Source organism: Pleurodeles waltl, chromosome 1_1 (genome assembly GCF_031143425.1).
Source record: "Pleurodeles waltl isolate 20211129_DDA chromosome 1_1, aPleWal1.hap1.20221129, whole genome shotgun sequence".
NCBI classification, from domain to species: domain Eukaryota; kingdom Metazoa; phylum Chordata; class Amphibia; order Caudata; family Salamandridae; genus Pleurodeles; species Pleurodeles waltl.
Window position 1 is genome coordinate 433,543,324 of NC_090436.1, and position 15,328 is coordinate 433,558,651.

At 42.2% G+C, this 15,328-nt stretch overlaps 1 protein-coding gene across 1 annotated transcript in view; it reads right to left on the reverse strand.

The window, feature by feature from the left end:
* MCCC2 (methylcrotonyl-CoA carboxylase subunit 2) overlaps positions 1-15,328 on the reverse strand; it is a 310,005-nt gene that overhangs the window by 192,401 nt on the left and 102,276 nt on the right. Inside the window, exons 8-9 of the mRNA XM_069224200.1 lie at positions 7,318-7,382; positions 5,188-5,287 (exon numbers count right to left, since the gene is read on the reverse strand). Coding sequence (XP_069080301.1) covers positions 5,188-5,287; positions 7,318-7,382 — 165 coding nt within the window. The remainder of the gene's footprint in view (positions 1-5,187; positions 5,288-7,317; positions 7,383-15,328) is intronic.

The window sequence follows — 15,328 nt, forward strand, 5'->3', positions numbered from 1 at the left end:
AACATTCATTAGTTTATGCAGCCAAAGTATTAAAATATGCACCTTACTTAACCCTCTGGAAGAACAGTTACCAGACTGATCTGCCATGTTACAGCACCCACAATCCAACGGGGTCCTCTCCTCTTATGACATTAAGAAGACCAGGATGTGAGAGCTAGCTCCAAAATGGGCTTCTTTGGGGGCGTGCACTGGAACTGCGTGCTGATTTCCCAAAGATGTTGAAGCTGCTTAACGTTGCAGGTGAGTGAGGGTATGGCCATACCATGCTTTGCAGAGGGTCCAGAAGTGACAGCCTCGCCTGAGCTAGGCCCCATGAGTGGTCAGTTCCTAGTGAGAAGCCTGCAGTAGTGCTGCGGGTTGTGGTGACTGCGAGCCGTGGGAATGTAACAGGAAGTGAAGGAGGAAAGCTTCACCTACTAACTCACTGCATGAGGTGCAGGTGGGGAGCGCGGGGCACCACAGACATTTGGGAGGTCAACAGTGCGGAAAGAAGAAAAACACTGTCAGGCCATATGGATGATTGGTAGATATTGCCTCTGTTATGGGAAGCCGGAGAGTCAGAAACGAGCAGCTGCCTAAAGCAGGGCCTGCAGCTGTGTGGGGATAGCCCTCACCTTGAGACAAGCAAGCCATTTCTAATAACACTGACCACAAGTTGACAGACTGAGTTACAAGTGTCTATTATCTAAAGCATTGGAAGGACAGTGTGAATGACTAGCTTGCTTAACAGGAAGAGAGGCACCTGGCAGTATGATTTTGGACTACGAGCAACATTTGATACCCTCTGAAATTCTAGGTAAAAAAAAAAAAACAGAGTGCCTCTGTACAATACAAATAGCAGAAAGGCGACAACCAGGAGGCTTGACTTGTTTACTATCATGCAAACCATGCAGAGGAGGATTGCTCAGGTACCTGTGCAGATTAGAAGGGAGCCCACACTCCTTTTCCCTTCCCCCCCAGTGTGCTTCATACGACAAACGAACAACCAGACTCATACCAAGCCTTCATTTAACAAAGAAATACAGGAAGCTGATAGTGACAGATTACTGCTACTGATCAGACGCATTTGTGGATAGCACGAATATAGCATCCTTACTTAAAAAACAGCCTTCGCACCATTGATGGTGAAAGTTACCATCTAATATCAGAATTCGGCTAAATGAAGAAACAGCGTGACAAGCAAGCCACGTAGATGGATATGGCAGAATATATAATTTCATAATCTATGAATTATGCTAAAGATGGCAATGAGGAGCTGCTATATGTCAAAAAGGTACTGGCAATCATAGAGGTGAAGAACGTGACTTGGAGGCGAAGTTACACCAGAACAATGTGCTGATCCTTGGTGTACTGAAATCCGCCAATACTTGAAGATGGAAACCTTTACTGAGGTTCTGCTGACAGAGGTCCCTGAAAGATCCAATTTTTGCTTTATGGTGTTTGAGAGGGCACATCACTCTCTGGCCTCAAGACCACCTCGGAGACTTCCCCCGTGGTGCACTTCCTAAATTACAATGTCCAGGATAGGACACTACACATAGCCAGGAAGAAAGGATAGTTGGGTTCTCTCTCCATCTACCCAAATTTTACAAGGCGATCCAAAAGCCCAGATATGCCTTTGTAACAGGCAAGAAAGATGATAAGACAATCTGCAATGTTATACCAATGAAGACTTAGGGGGTTATTACAACTTTGGAGGAGGTGTTAATCTGTCCCAAAAGTGACGGTAAAGTGACGGATATACCACCAGCCGTATTACGAGTCCATTATATCCTATGGAACTCGTAATACGGCTGGTGGTATATCCATCACATTTGGGACGGAATAACACCTCCTCCAAAGTTGTAATAACCCCCTTAGTGTTCTACATAGGAAAGACTCACTCTTTAGTGGACCTTGCAGTGACCTCAAAGTTTGTGAGCATGCACATAGTAAGGGAGAAAAAAAGATATGGCTTATACAGCCTGCAGGGACGATGCTCCAAAACGTCCTATATATGAATGTGTAAGCGATGTACAATAACCACACAAACACATTTCGGAAGACACCAGTCATGATGTACAATGGTTTCTTCAGAGCCATGCACATTGGACAGGTTAGGTGACAAATGCTTATTTCACTTCAAAAGTAATTGTGGTAGCTGGTTATGGGAGACGTGATAACCCGATGGCACAACCTGTGTAGCAATATGATGGCTGGCATTACACCTTCTCTCAGTCCCCCATATAGTAGAACTGATTAACTTTGATGTTCTGAAGACTGTAAGAACAGGGCCTACAGACCTTTCTGCAGCATAAGAAATACACTTTAGCTGTCCTTGCAATAATGATCAAATCGCTGTTTCCAAGCTTCTTTTGTCCTGTTGCAGGGGTTGGGGAAGCACCAATAGTTTGGGGTTTCAGCGTGGGAGGGAGAAGGGAGTGTGGATGATAAATGCAGTTGAAGGCTGTAGTGTGTGCTCTGAAACAGCCCTCTCAGTAAAAGTGCAGAAGGTGCGGACAAACTCTTTACACTACATATGAATAGAATTAGATACGCCCAAGACCTTAAATACTACCTCCAAAACAATGAGACAATTGAGCTGGAATGTCAGGGGCCTTTACTGGAAAAAAAATTCACATGCCCATGCTTATGTGGAAAGAAATCAAGTTCCAGTAGTGATTCTACAGGAAAACACCTATCTGGTGCACATTGGCTGCTCGGCTGTAATGATCATTTTTTTACATCCTATGATACCCAGTCACCCGTGGCAGCCATCTGTGGATTTGACATTGATAGCGATGTACATAAACAAACAATGTTGCTTCTAGTTGGTGTAAGACAAGTTGATTGTTTTTTAATCAGTTCCCTTGAGAAATTTTGGGAGTTGAAGATATCAACATTATACAGGGAATAATCTAAAAATGATCATGCACAGCACATAGGACAAATATATTTTGATATACATATCTACAAAAATGTATTAAAGTTAATTTTAATCTTGAGGTTTTGTACAGAGATCCGGATCATAATATAGAAAGGTTTTTATGAATAAAATACTTTTTTGTAGGTATACGGATGGAGGTTTGTGCAGAAAAAACAGTTGACTGTGGGTAAATAAATGGAGGTCGGAATCACAGCCACTGTCCTGGCCAGTACCGCGGCTGAGAAGAAAAAACGAATTTGAAACCTGTCCAGAATAGAAATGCAGTGTATGGGAGGGGTTTGAGTAGCAAGATTTCATAATTCTTGGAAATTTTCATTCCAATATTGAAACTACAAAAACAGCTTTGAAAGTAGAAACTGTTTTTTCCTCTGTCACCTAACTACTGTGTGCAACTCAAATGTATGCGCTATGGTTCTGTGGGACTAACCATCACCTACATATGTACCAACGTGTCAACAACCAACAGACAAGAATCATTTTGGTGCTAGTCCTAACACTGTTCATATCAGTTTTGTATGTGCACACTGCACATTATAATTGCATTCTTTGTATTGCTGTAAAAGTCTACATCATAAAATACTAAATTGGTTCTCTTTGTTTTGTACGATCATTTCCAGGGTGTCTTAGATTTAAGTAGAAATACTGGAACTGTCCTTTGTGGGTGGCTTAGCATTGCCCATGGGACTAGATTTCAGATGGATCTAGACATTGGCCTTTAAATGCCATGATTTGAGCTGCGGACTGACTCAATCAGACGGGCCTGGGCAGTCACCTTAGAATTGCGACTTAGGTGATTAGGCTTTTGGAATTGCTATCCTTGGTGATTTGCTTAATATTTCAACAAAGGTCTGGGCTTTTGAACTTATTAATATGGGGCTTTTTGAAAAGACAATGTAAGTGGAACAGCCATCAATCATGGGTGTGGAAAGATGGCAAGGATACTATCACAGGAGCTGGATTGCAGACTGGATTCCTGCTTAGTAGAGCCAAGCACCACAAAGAAAGTAAAGTGCTAACCCTAAAATTTTATTAGCTGTTAACATTGGTTGATTTTATGCAGAAATTTCAAAAGAGGAGTGAATTACAGTGTGTGTGTGTGTGTGTGTTTTTCTCCCTTTCAGGCTTTCCACAACTGTCTTTTTAATAATGTATATACATTCCGTCCCATGTGTTGTTCTTGCCAACAAACATGAGAGAACTCAATTTTGTCTCACACATCTGCAATTTTCAACACTGATGTAATGCTATCTGTATTTAACCAGCGGCTACATCTTGACCACGGACTATTTTGTGCTTAGCTTCAAACGCCGTCACATTTGTGGCGCAGGTATTTTTCCACGCACAGCTTGTTAACGTGTTTTCGCTTTTTCTCACCAAGGACGGGAACATAACATGGGGGAGTAAAAGAGATAAGGATGCACCAGGCTTAGAATGTTTATGGTAGAGCAGGGTACAGTTCGGTTCTTGGAAGTACATCTTGGGTTCTGGCCAGTCGCCAGCATGTTCTTTCAACACTGACCTGGCACGGCCAACGTTTGAACAACTTACTCGATGGGAGGGGGTTTCTAGAACTTTCCTCTTAAGTTTGTTTAAAGTATATAAGATGGGGAAGCTTGACAACTGGAGGAAGAAGGAACTCATCTGGGAATGGACGCACTGCACGGAGTGTAAATCCCATCAAGGGTTGTTCTCCCTCCTGTTTCGGTTGTCTAGGGTTCCATAACCTGAAGTTGGCAGACAAGGGATGATATCGGAGTCAAGCCCCATGGTGATACATTTTTAATTTTTATTTTTAGCTTTGCGGTGTGCATGCATGAATATATATACACACACACACATATATATATAATAATAATATCCATTGTTGAAGTATTGCATTTTCTTTGTTTCTTTGATCTTTATTATCCTACTGCTGTGATTATGTTGAGAATTGCACGTGTTGCTGCATTTGAAATAAAAGCTCCTGTTATTCTTTTTGTTTATGAAACTTGGGAAGTGCCTTAATAAATTCATTACTCAGACTAAGAGTGCTGCATTCTTTGTATTCCTGTGACTTTGTTTCCTCTCAGTCTGAAGTTGAGGAGAACAACTGTCTGCACTGGCTCCACATTTTAGCAAAGGACTAGCTAATCAACATTCTGTTTTGGAGTAGTGTGTAGCTCCAGTAAACCAGATTCAATGTGAGTGTATTAGAGTGTTCCAATATGATGGTTCAGATCCCATTACTCGTGAGACCTTAACCATTGTACCCCCATACTCACATCGACTTTCTTCTGATAGTTTAAACTTCTCACAACCTTCCTAGCTAGATGAAGTGCATGGTCATCATCCAAAGCATAGTGATCTGTTACGCCAGACTTTCTGCAAAAGAGAAAAGCATAACATGTTTTTGATAAGGAAGAACAAAATAACCAACTAAATCTTTTACAACCATTAATTTCTATTATGTTATCTAATTGCAATGTGCAGCTTTAAAAGATCAACATATCGCTTGAACACTAGGTGATTAAATAATGTAACACAAGCCCTATTTTTTTAAAGAATGTTGACAAGTCATACATTTACAAGGAAAAAACATTTGAGCAGACAGAACTCTTAGTATTCCGGAGTATGTCCATGTGAATTTATGTAATACGTTTAATTCAAATCACTGTACCCGGTACAAAATCCTAAAATGTAGGAACAAATGTGTGAAACAGGAAGGCAAAGTCAAATAACTGGATTAGGATTAGTCTCAGGGCAGACTAGAATAGGTCAAGCAAAGCACATTCTACATGTTAGGGATCACACAGAAGAAAGGAAGGTTAGGTCCACAACTTTATCTGATAGCAATCTTTATTTCTATATTTTCAAGGCAGTTTTGACAACACAAACAAAATGTCCTTGTGCTTATTACATAGAACGTTTGCAATTAGTTTACATCCTAAACTGTGTTTGTGGTGGAAATGATTAAGAAAACAGAAATTTCTCATTCAGTTGTTGTTTTGTGTAGAGATGGAATGATGATAACAGGGAAAAATAAACTAAAAACTTTGCTTTTATAACAAATAGCCATGTAAATTTGTTATCTACCTCAAATAGGTTGACTCCTGGAGAAAAAAAAGACTACAAACTAAAAGTGTACAATAAAACATATTGAAAAGTTGAGTAGGCAAATTCCCAGAACATACCAACTGCTAATTTAATTTTGATTCATGACTTATTTGAGTGAGATACAATGTTTTTGACTTAGTACAGAGAAGACTTACTTTTTTCATCAGATTTCTTTTTAGATTGAACTCTTAGGCATAAGCAATGCAACACCAAGGACTCAACTCTATGAACTTGCTGAATCTAACTCACTTTGAAGCTCCTTCAGTATGGTGTAGGTCTCTAAACACAAGTCTGGAAGTATTAGGATCCTCTTGCTTTAGTGTATTAGTTTCATTACTTCGGTGAGCCATCTGTACTGCTTCTTTACATGCCTTCTTTATTACTGTCAAAGTCAGAAATTTCTGCTTGGGGTCTACTTTTGCTCTCATATTGAAGTTCTATAGGAATTCTTAATCAGCAAATGCGTGTTGTTCTATGTGTATTCCCCATTTTCTCCAACTTCAGTTCCAGCTGGAGGGTGGCTGTGTCCACAAACAGCAGGCATTCGGAAAGCTCCTGTTTGATCTTCCATTGATCTGCACAATGTCACAGAGTGCTCACTTTTTAAGTAAACTAATGAATAATATGTTCTACCCTCACCACTCTAATATTATGCACTTGAAGCTTCATCTCAAAACACAAGTCACAGCATTTTATGAAATAAAACCATCAAGGAAACCTTTCCTTTGTAGCAGTTCACAGAAATCCTTCTTCAGATTCTTTGCAAGTACCTGTTAGACTGGCACTAAATAATGAAGAAATGATCAGTGTCTGGGGTTTTCTTATTTTTATCTTAAACAGGTCGCCTACACAGAAAGCCAGACCTCCCATTTGACATAATTTTCCATATTTACTTCTTGTAGCGCTCGGACAACCTTCTCCTATGGTTATGAAAGGTAAAACAAATTGATTGACTGCCTGAGTAACATTACAGTTCTATTGTGTTTTAATGTGCCTGGGTTATGCTGTGCTCATACCCAGTGTCTGTTGGGGACCCCAAGGACAGAAATATCAAACTGCCATCCCATTCGCCCACATGGTCATTCCACACAATCTGAGAGCACTGAGAGCCAGTATCTGCTCCACCCCCATTGGTCGAGTTAGCATTGACAGCCTTGTGGAATCGTCCTGTGCCCCAGTTGTGATGCATTAGATGTTTTTTTTAATAATAAGCCTTTAAAAGCGGTCTCTGTAGACGTATTAAACATAGGCACAAAGGAACATAATAAAAACAAGAGGACTGTATGATTGCGGCTTACCTGCAGTGAAGATCAGCTCCTCCGAGCTCCTCTGCTGACACCTCCTCTCCTGTAGCAGCTTTCACCTACAAAAGAATGGTATCCTTGTCATGGTGGGACTAATGCTTTCAAACAGTGCTCTTTGTCCAGTCTGCATACTATCTTTGTATAAAGTACAACATGCCTAGAGACTGCGTCCGTAGAGGTGCTTCATGTATGTATTTAACTATTGCAAACGCTCGTAGAGTTGAAAGTTGACAGTAGAAACCCAGTGTCCCCAGGCCGGCTCTGCCACTGCATTACCAAGCCCAGACTGGCCACAGCTACACACAGTTACAGAGAGCAAAGAAACGAACTATGGATGCTCTGCATGTGAATCATAGTTTTTTCACATGCTCCTTTCAGTTGTACTCCTCCTAGCAGGCATGAGCAGATGCACATGCAGCTCTAAGTTTCTTCCTGTTCACCACTGAGTAGAATGTGAAGTTATAGTTCTATCATTGAGGAGGTGCTTCTACTACCAAGAATAAAATCTCACTGGTCCATACCTCCTATCTTCCTTAATCGTGGCCATACCCGTCTCACTACAAACCAATAGTTAGCTCAAATCCAGGACAGTGCTCCTGTAAACCCTCACTACCCCACACCCTTGTTAAAAACTGTCTTTCTTCTTCCTGCTCTCTGACCATCTTTAGCTACCTTGCTTCCTGGGCTTTTACAATAACCTCCTCCTCTTGACCATTACAATGTGTCAGATCTGTGCATAATGCTCCCACAGCCCCCATGGTTTTTCCTCCAGGAGGCCATAATGTTCACCAAGATCCAAACCTCACCATCTTTTAAACCTGTGCCTGATAATCCATAATACTGAGCTGTACAATGTAAAGCCCAATTAGAAGACAGAAGGCATCAATGACCACTTCTTCTGCCTCCAGTCAGGAATCTATCACCTTCAGAGATGTCTGGATTTAACCTAAAGACTGCAACAGCTAAACCCCTCCACACTGACCACTCTACTTTTCCCTAACCCCACCCGCTGTTGAACTTATTCTGAACACTGAATTTTCTAGCACTCCAGCCCCTTCCCAGAAGTCAAAAATTCCTAGATTGACAAAATAAACAAAATATTTAAATGCCACCAGTTAAAGACATTTTCCAAGGATAAAACTTTGAAGTTTCCTCTATTTACTCATTGGCCCTTTTTTAAAAAATGTTATCATAACCAGTAAAGAAGCCTCTCCCCACAAACAACTGTTACTTAAGGAATGCCCCTTGGCCCCGTTGTGTACTTTCCGCTGGCAATTTAACTGCTCAACACAAATTGCACTTCTGCGTGTAGCAATTGAGTTAGTTTGTGTTATGTTTTACCGAAAAAAAATTATGTTGAGACTTAAAAGGATATAATAATGGCAGGGTTACCAAGCAAAGAGTTTAAATGGCATTTTGGAGCTGAAAAGTCTGCATATTGTTTATTATAAGAGCTCAGCTTAATAGTGTAGGGATGATCGCCAAAAGAACATGTCGGGAACTTAGAGTGGAGGATGGCACATTGATACACTCAGTTTCCGGAGAAATTCTGATCTTCTAGACTGAGTTAAATTAAACCCTATATTATCTACTGCACTTGGAGTCAATGTGAAGGTTCATACCCCAGAAAGCCATTCTGGGAATATCGAATAACCAAATGCATCTAATTATAGTCGAGAGAGGCACTGGACAGAAAGGGGAAATTCACCCTTCCAAACAAAACAATTGTGGTGCAAAGGAATGGAGAAGACTGTTTACAACGTGAGGGCTTTTCTAATTCAAGAATAGCCTGGGAGGTCGTAAACACCCACAAACTTACCAACCTTATCTCACCCTGGTTAAAGTCAAAAAGTTACTTTGGTCAGGGGTGGGAATAAATCTCTTCCCATGGTGGCAAAGGGGCACCACCCGAAAAGTGGTGGGGGCGTGGGGAGAAGGGTAGCACTATGGAGAAAGAAAAGTTAGCAAGGGCATAAACACCGGTTCTGTTGATTTTCTCTTGTGAAAATATACGTTCTTGTTGTTGTGAGGGAAAACAAAATTAGCAAACGTTTCCTACAAATATGACCGGAAAACAACTAATGTCGCTCTTTTCCAACTTTAATCTGGAAAATGTCTGACTTCCAGAAAGTTTAAAGTCTGCACATATGAGAGGTCATAAAGATGGAGATTTATAACTTTGTGAATTGGAGGGGGGGGGTGGAGGGAAGAATCTCTCTAAGGTCCTCTCTCTTTACATTTGTACTCCGTTGAGACAGAATAGTGGCATCACTGGGGGAGCCCCCCTCGTGCCCCATGACCGGTGAGAGCCAGCGAAAACAGGCACTGGCTCTCAGCCTCGGGAGAGTGATATTATTCCTCTTCGCATTTCACTCATTCTTGAATTGCCTAAGAGAGTGTGTTTGGGTTGGTGTGTTTCTTTAGTTTTTTTATTTAACATATTACTCATGAATAGTACACAGAGATCAATATATTGAAAGAGCGATATTTCAAAAAAATGCAGTGCGTAAGACTTGAGTGAGTGCATTGTACTTGTGGGTAAGATCGGTGAAATGCAGGGGCATAGGAGGTAGGAGAAGCCAGCGTTTCAGAGGGGCGCCTAAACCTTCAGGGGCCTCCATTTAGCTTAAGGCCAATAAATATCTATAAGATATGGAAAATGGGCGCTCATGAAAACCGTGCGGGTGTATTTTACATAAGACACATGCGCACAGTTTTTATGATCGCCTGTTGAAGGTAGCCCCACCAGATGTGCCTGTGGCCCCATGTGTGGTCCCCTAAAAATCGCATCTGGCCCAGAATATCAAGCAGCGATAAAACTGAAAGGTAGTTACAGACAAGGGTTCCTATCAACCCGATGCTAGTGCAATGCCAAACCTCTGACACATTTGAAACTTTTCTAGCGCAGCGCTAGCACTTGTGGTGTCGCACCAGTGATGTAACTGGTCGCAGGCACTACCAATGTGTAGTGTCAGTGTAGAGGGGCAGTCAGCCAGCCTCCCCTTGTATAGTACAATAGTACCCGGTTGGTCACGTGTGCAAAGGATTAAATAAAGGCAGGTACGTGGGCGGGGGAAGTAGTGACGAGAGGTTACCGAGCAGGATGGAACTCACCCACTGACCGGTGGCTCACACAATAACAAGTGTACTGTAATTATTCCATTGCGTGCACCAATGCGGAACTCCAGCTGAGCCGCACAAGATCCATCTGTAGTGTGTTCTTATTCTTGTTTAGAATGCTCTCAGCTGATGACATAAGGAGATTCCACGATCCATGACATGTAGTCTCCTTGCGTCAGTTGAGCCTGAGCATCTCTCCTCAACTGACCTGTCTCTCTGTGCTCTTGTACTTCAATAAAGCGCTTTCATTCATCCTGCATTCTGATCCTTCATTGCGGCACCACTTCAATCTGGCGACGAGGTGGAACTCTTACCAGTTATCTTGGCCGACGACCGCTTATTGGATTGTTAATTTTGTTTTCCAGCCACGTTCGGGCCGATCCAGCAACCCGACCGTCGAGGTGATATTTTGTTTTTCACTATCTTCCTTGCCAATCGACAACGTTCTGTTTCTTCTTAAAAAATTTTATTTATTGGACTTCCTGGATTTTGGCAATGCGATCACAGAACTGGGAAGGAGCAGAAAAGTTTACAAGGTGGAGAAAACTAAAGAAGGTGCTACAGGTGTGATAGCAAGGAACACCTGGCATACTCCAAGTCATGCCCGGCTTTAAAGCTAAGATGCAGCAAATGCGGGGTTGTGGGCCATTTTGCAAAAGTATGCAAAAACAAAACAAAAAAGTAGTCAAATGTATCTACGAAGGTGATGATGTTGTAAAAAGTGATATTGAGGAAAGAACAGTCGAACCCAGAGGGATTGCAGAGGATAGGAATTTCATTCTTAACATATCGGAGATGAACACCAAAGGAAAACCTGTATGTAACATGGAAATTGGAGGGGTACCCATTACGATGTATGCAGACTCGGGCTCACCTTTCACAATTGTGAATGAGGATGTGTGGAACAAAACGTTTGTGGAGAAAATAGGCAAGCAGCTAGTACAACCGGATATTCAACCAGAAAGCTACACTGGGGAAAAAATTGATCTTTTAGGATTTAGATGGCTTGTGTTTACATTCAAAAGCAGGAGCGCCAGAGGAAAATTATATGCATCTAAAAAAGGATCATCGGTTCTGGGTTGAAAGGATCAGGGACATTTGCAGATGATTTTGCCCCCAAATGGCAAAGAAAAAGTGTTGGTAGTGGATGATAAACATTCATTGGCCTCCAAGATGGAAAGAAGATTTCCTAAAGTCTTTGATAAATGTTTGGGGGAACTAATTGGGTTCGAGCACGAAATTGTATTAAAGAGGGAGGCTGTACCCAAAATTCATAAAGTTAGGGCAATGCCGATGATGATAAGAGAAGAAGTTACAAAGGAATTGGATAAATTGGTGTTAATGGATGTAATAGAACCGATTGAAAGCTCGGAGTGGATTTCGCCTGTAGTGATTGCTCGGCGCAGCAATGGGAAAATACGTTTATGTGTGGACTTAAGATACTTGAATAACAATATTCTGATCAATCCTTTTCCTCTACCGACGATTACGGAGATGGTTTCTAGCCTTGAGGGAGCATGTTGGTTCTCCACTATTGACCTGTCATCTGCCTACCATCAGGTTCCCTTGTCAGAGGAATCAAAAAAACTAACAGCCTTTATCACACCTTTTGGGTGTTTTCAATACAAGAGGATGCCTTTTGGGCTTGCGTCTGCTGCAGCAGTTTTTCAACGACTAATGCACAAATTGTTTGGAAAGTCCAGGGGGTAATGTGCTTCCAGGATGATATATTAATTTTTGGAAAGGATAAGAGTATGCATGATGAGCGACGATTGCAACATGTGTTGGAGGTGTTGGGGAACAAAGGGTTAACGGTGGAACTAAGTAAGTGTAAATTTGCAGAAAGAAGTGTGGAGTATTTGGGGCATGAAATAAGTGGTGATGGCGTAAAACCGAAGGCGTCGTTGGTGAATGCGAATATGGGTGCGCCACCTCCTATGACTAAGGAGGAGGTAAGATCATTTTTGGGCATGGCGGAATTTTGTGCCAAATTTATTCCGAACTTTGCTAGCAAAGTTTATAACTTAAGGTTATTACGTTAAAAAAAATCTCAATTTGCATGGATTGAGGCATGTGATCAAGAGATTGAAAACATTAAAAGGGATTTGAGCAGAGTAGCAAATTTTGAAAGTTTTGACACCAGGTTAGATACCTTTGTTACCACGGATGCAAGCAACAAAGGACTAGGGGCTGTTTTATCTCAGAGGGATGGGAATGGGAATGGGAAGGAAAGGATTATATTATTCGCTTCCAGGTCATTGTCCCCATCTGAGGAAAAGTACTCAGTCATTGAAAAGGAAGCCTTAGCTTGTGCCTGGGCTCTGGAGCACTTCCGAGCATTTGTGTGGAGTAAGGACATTACTATTCGGTGCGACCACAAACCCTTAATTAAATTACTTACATGTGAAGGTAGCGTACTAGCATCGGCAAGAATGTTAAGGCTATCCATGCGCTTGAAGGATTACACATATTGCATCATGTATGTTCCTGGTAAGAACAATGTAATGGCGGATTGCCTATCTAGGTTACCAAATCCGCAGGAAAAGTGTGTTGATGATCCGTGGTATGAGTGGAGTGTTGCTCTCGTACAGGATTCCGGTAGACCTGCACTTAGTAAGGATTGTTGGAAGAAAGAAATGGAGGAGGATGCCAATCTACAGTCTATTTTGAAATATGTTTTGGAAGGGTGGCCTAAGAGGGACCAGTTAACCGAACAATAAGTGCTTTTGGGAGGTTAGGAACGAACTCTCTGTTGTGAGGGATGTTATTTGGAGAGGAGGAGACAGAATTATTCCCCCGTGCGGGATGAGGGAAGCAATTTTAGAATTGTGTCATGAGGGCCATTTTGGCACTGTTAGAACTAAATCGGTGGTGAAAGAGTTGTTTGGTGGCCAGGAGTAGACAAATCAGTGGAAAGATTTGTCAGAACCTGTTCAGTGTGTTCTTCCGCAGACAAGAGCTTATGTACTCTAAGACCCCCTATGCAGCAAACATTTTTACCCAAGCAACCATGGGAGTATGTTGCTGTGGATCTCTTAGGGCCTGTTGGTAACGCTCAAGAATTTGTGGTAGTTCTTATTGATTTATTTTCTAAGAGGCCTGAAATTGGGATATTGGTGAGAGCTGATACCACCAGTGTGTTGGAGTTTTTGGATAGGGTATTTATATCTGAAGGCATTCCTTCTAAATTACTGAGTGACAATGGTGTACAATTTATGTCTGAAGCAGCAAAGACATTTTTTGAGAGAGTGGGGGTCGAACATAAGACTACATCCTTGTACAATCCTAGTGGAAATGGCGCAGTAGAGAGGTTCAACAGAGTTGTCAAGGGTGTTATTCAATATCCTATGGAAGGAGGTGAGGATTGGCATATTGCAATTTTTAAGGCAATGTGGGCATATAGGATTACTGAGAATGCGACAACAGGACTGAGCCCTTTCGTTATTATGAGGGGAAGGAGTCCGAGGAGCAAACATAACCCAGCATGGTTAGTAAAGACCGGTATCCAGCACTGGTCTATGGAGATGGTGAGGGATAGTTTGGAAAAGTCATTGGAGAAGTCGAAGTCTTATGACAAACTCCATCATGTCAAGTCAGTTGAAATTAACGTAGGAGATTGGGTTTGAGTTAAAAAACCTTATAAGGGGTGAGGAAAGGTGAGAGTCAGTACTTTAAACCGGAACAGGTGATGGAGGTTCTGCATAATGCCGTCAAACTGAGTGATGGTAGGGTTTGGAATCTTAAGCAAATAGTCTTACTTAATGATGGACGAGAGTCTGGTTGCATTGAAGATCATGTTAACGGCAAGATGTATGAGAAGGGAAGGGCTGAATGGTTGGAGGACGAAGTTAAGGGTCACAATTTTTCAGGTGTGGAAGAGAGTGTGCCTTCGTATATGCTGGATGGTCATGCTTAGGTGAAGAGGAGAATGTGGTGAGTGACTCTGGAAGCGGTGGTTCGAGTGAATCTGATCAGGTGCAGGAATACTCGGAGGTTGTGTTACATGAAGGAAAAAGGAAAGTGACACCTCGAGGTTGGTTGAAAGATTTTGTGTTAGGACACATAGCGATATCTTCAAATATACATGGGTAGGTTATCAGTTCATCATTAGTTCCTCTGAACTTTTGTTTTTTTGTTTTTTTTCTGCCCTCGTGTAATTTGTTTTTTTTAATTCTTTATTTTTTTTTATTATTTATTGTTTAAGGGGTAAAGAGGGGGGATATGTAGTGTGTTCTTATTCTTGTTTAGAATGCTCTCAGCTGATGACTTAAGGAGATTCCACGATCCATGACGTGTAGTCTCCTTGTGTCACTTGAGCCTGAGCATCTCTCCTCAACGGACCTGTCTCTCTGTACTCTTGTACTTCAATAAAGTGCTTTCATCCATCCTGCATTCCGATCTTTCATTGCGGCACCACTTCACCATCCCTATAGCAAGGCGGCTGTGGGGTGGCCGTGTGTGCCCATGGTGGATGCTCTTCTCCTTCCCCATCCTTGAGCCGAATCATTGGCACTCCATGGCCAGAAGGGTGCGCGAGGCTGCGAGGCAGGGCAGTCACACCCTGCTGTACATGAACCCCTTGTGAAATAAGTTAAGTCCTCACAAGTGGGTGGAGAGACACCCGGGGGGTGGTGGGATGGGGGGGAGTTACTTCCGCACACAAGAGACATCCGGAATGGCGGGGCTTGTGGAACCACTGACCCCACAATCCTCTCCCCTCCCCAGAGAAGGTCCAGCTTTTCTATTTCGCTATGCAGTTAGACACGTCCTCGCACCCACATCGACTCCCTGATCTACTGCTGCACCTGGGTGCAGACTGCATCGGAGACTGTGCCCCCCGGGACGATTTGGTGTCAGCAAAGATAGCCCAGCTTTTCTAAACTAC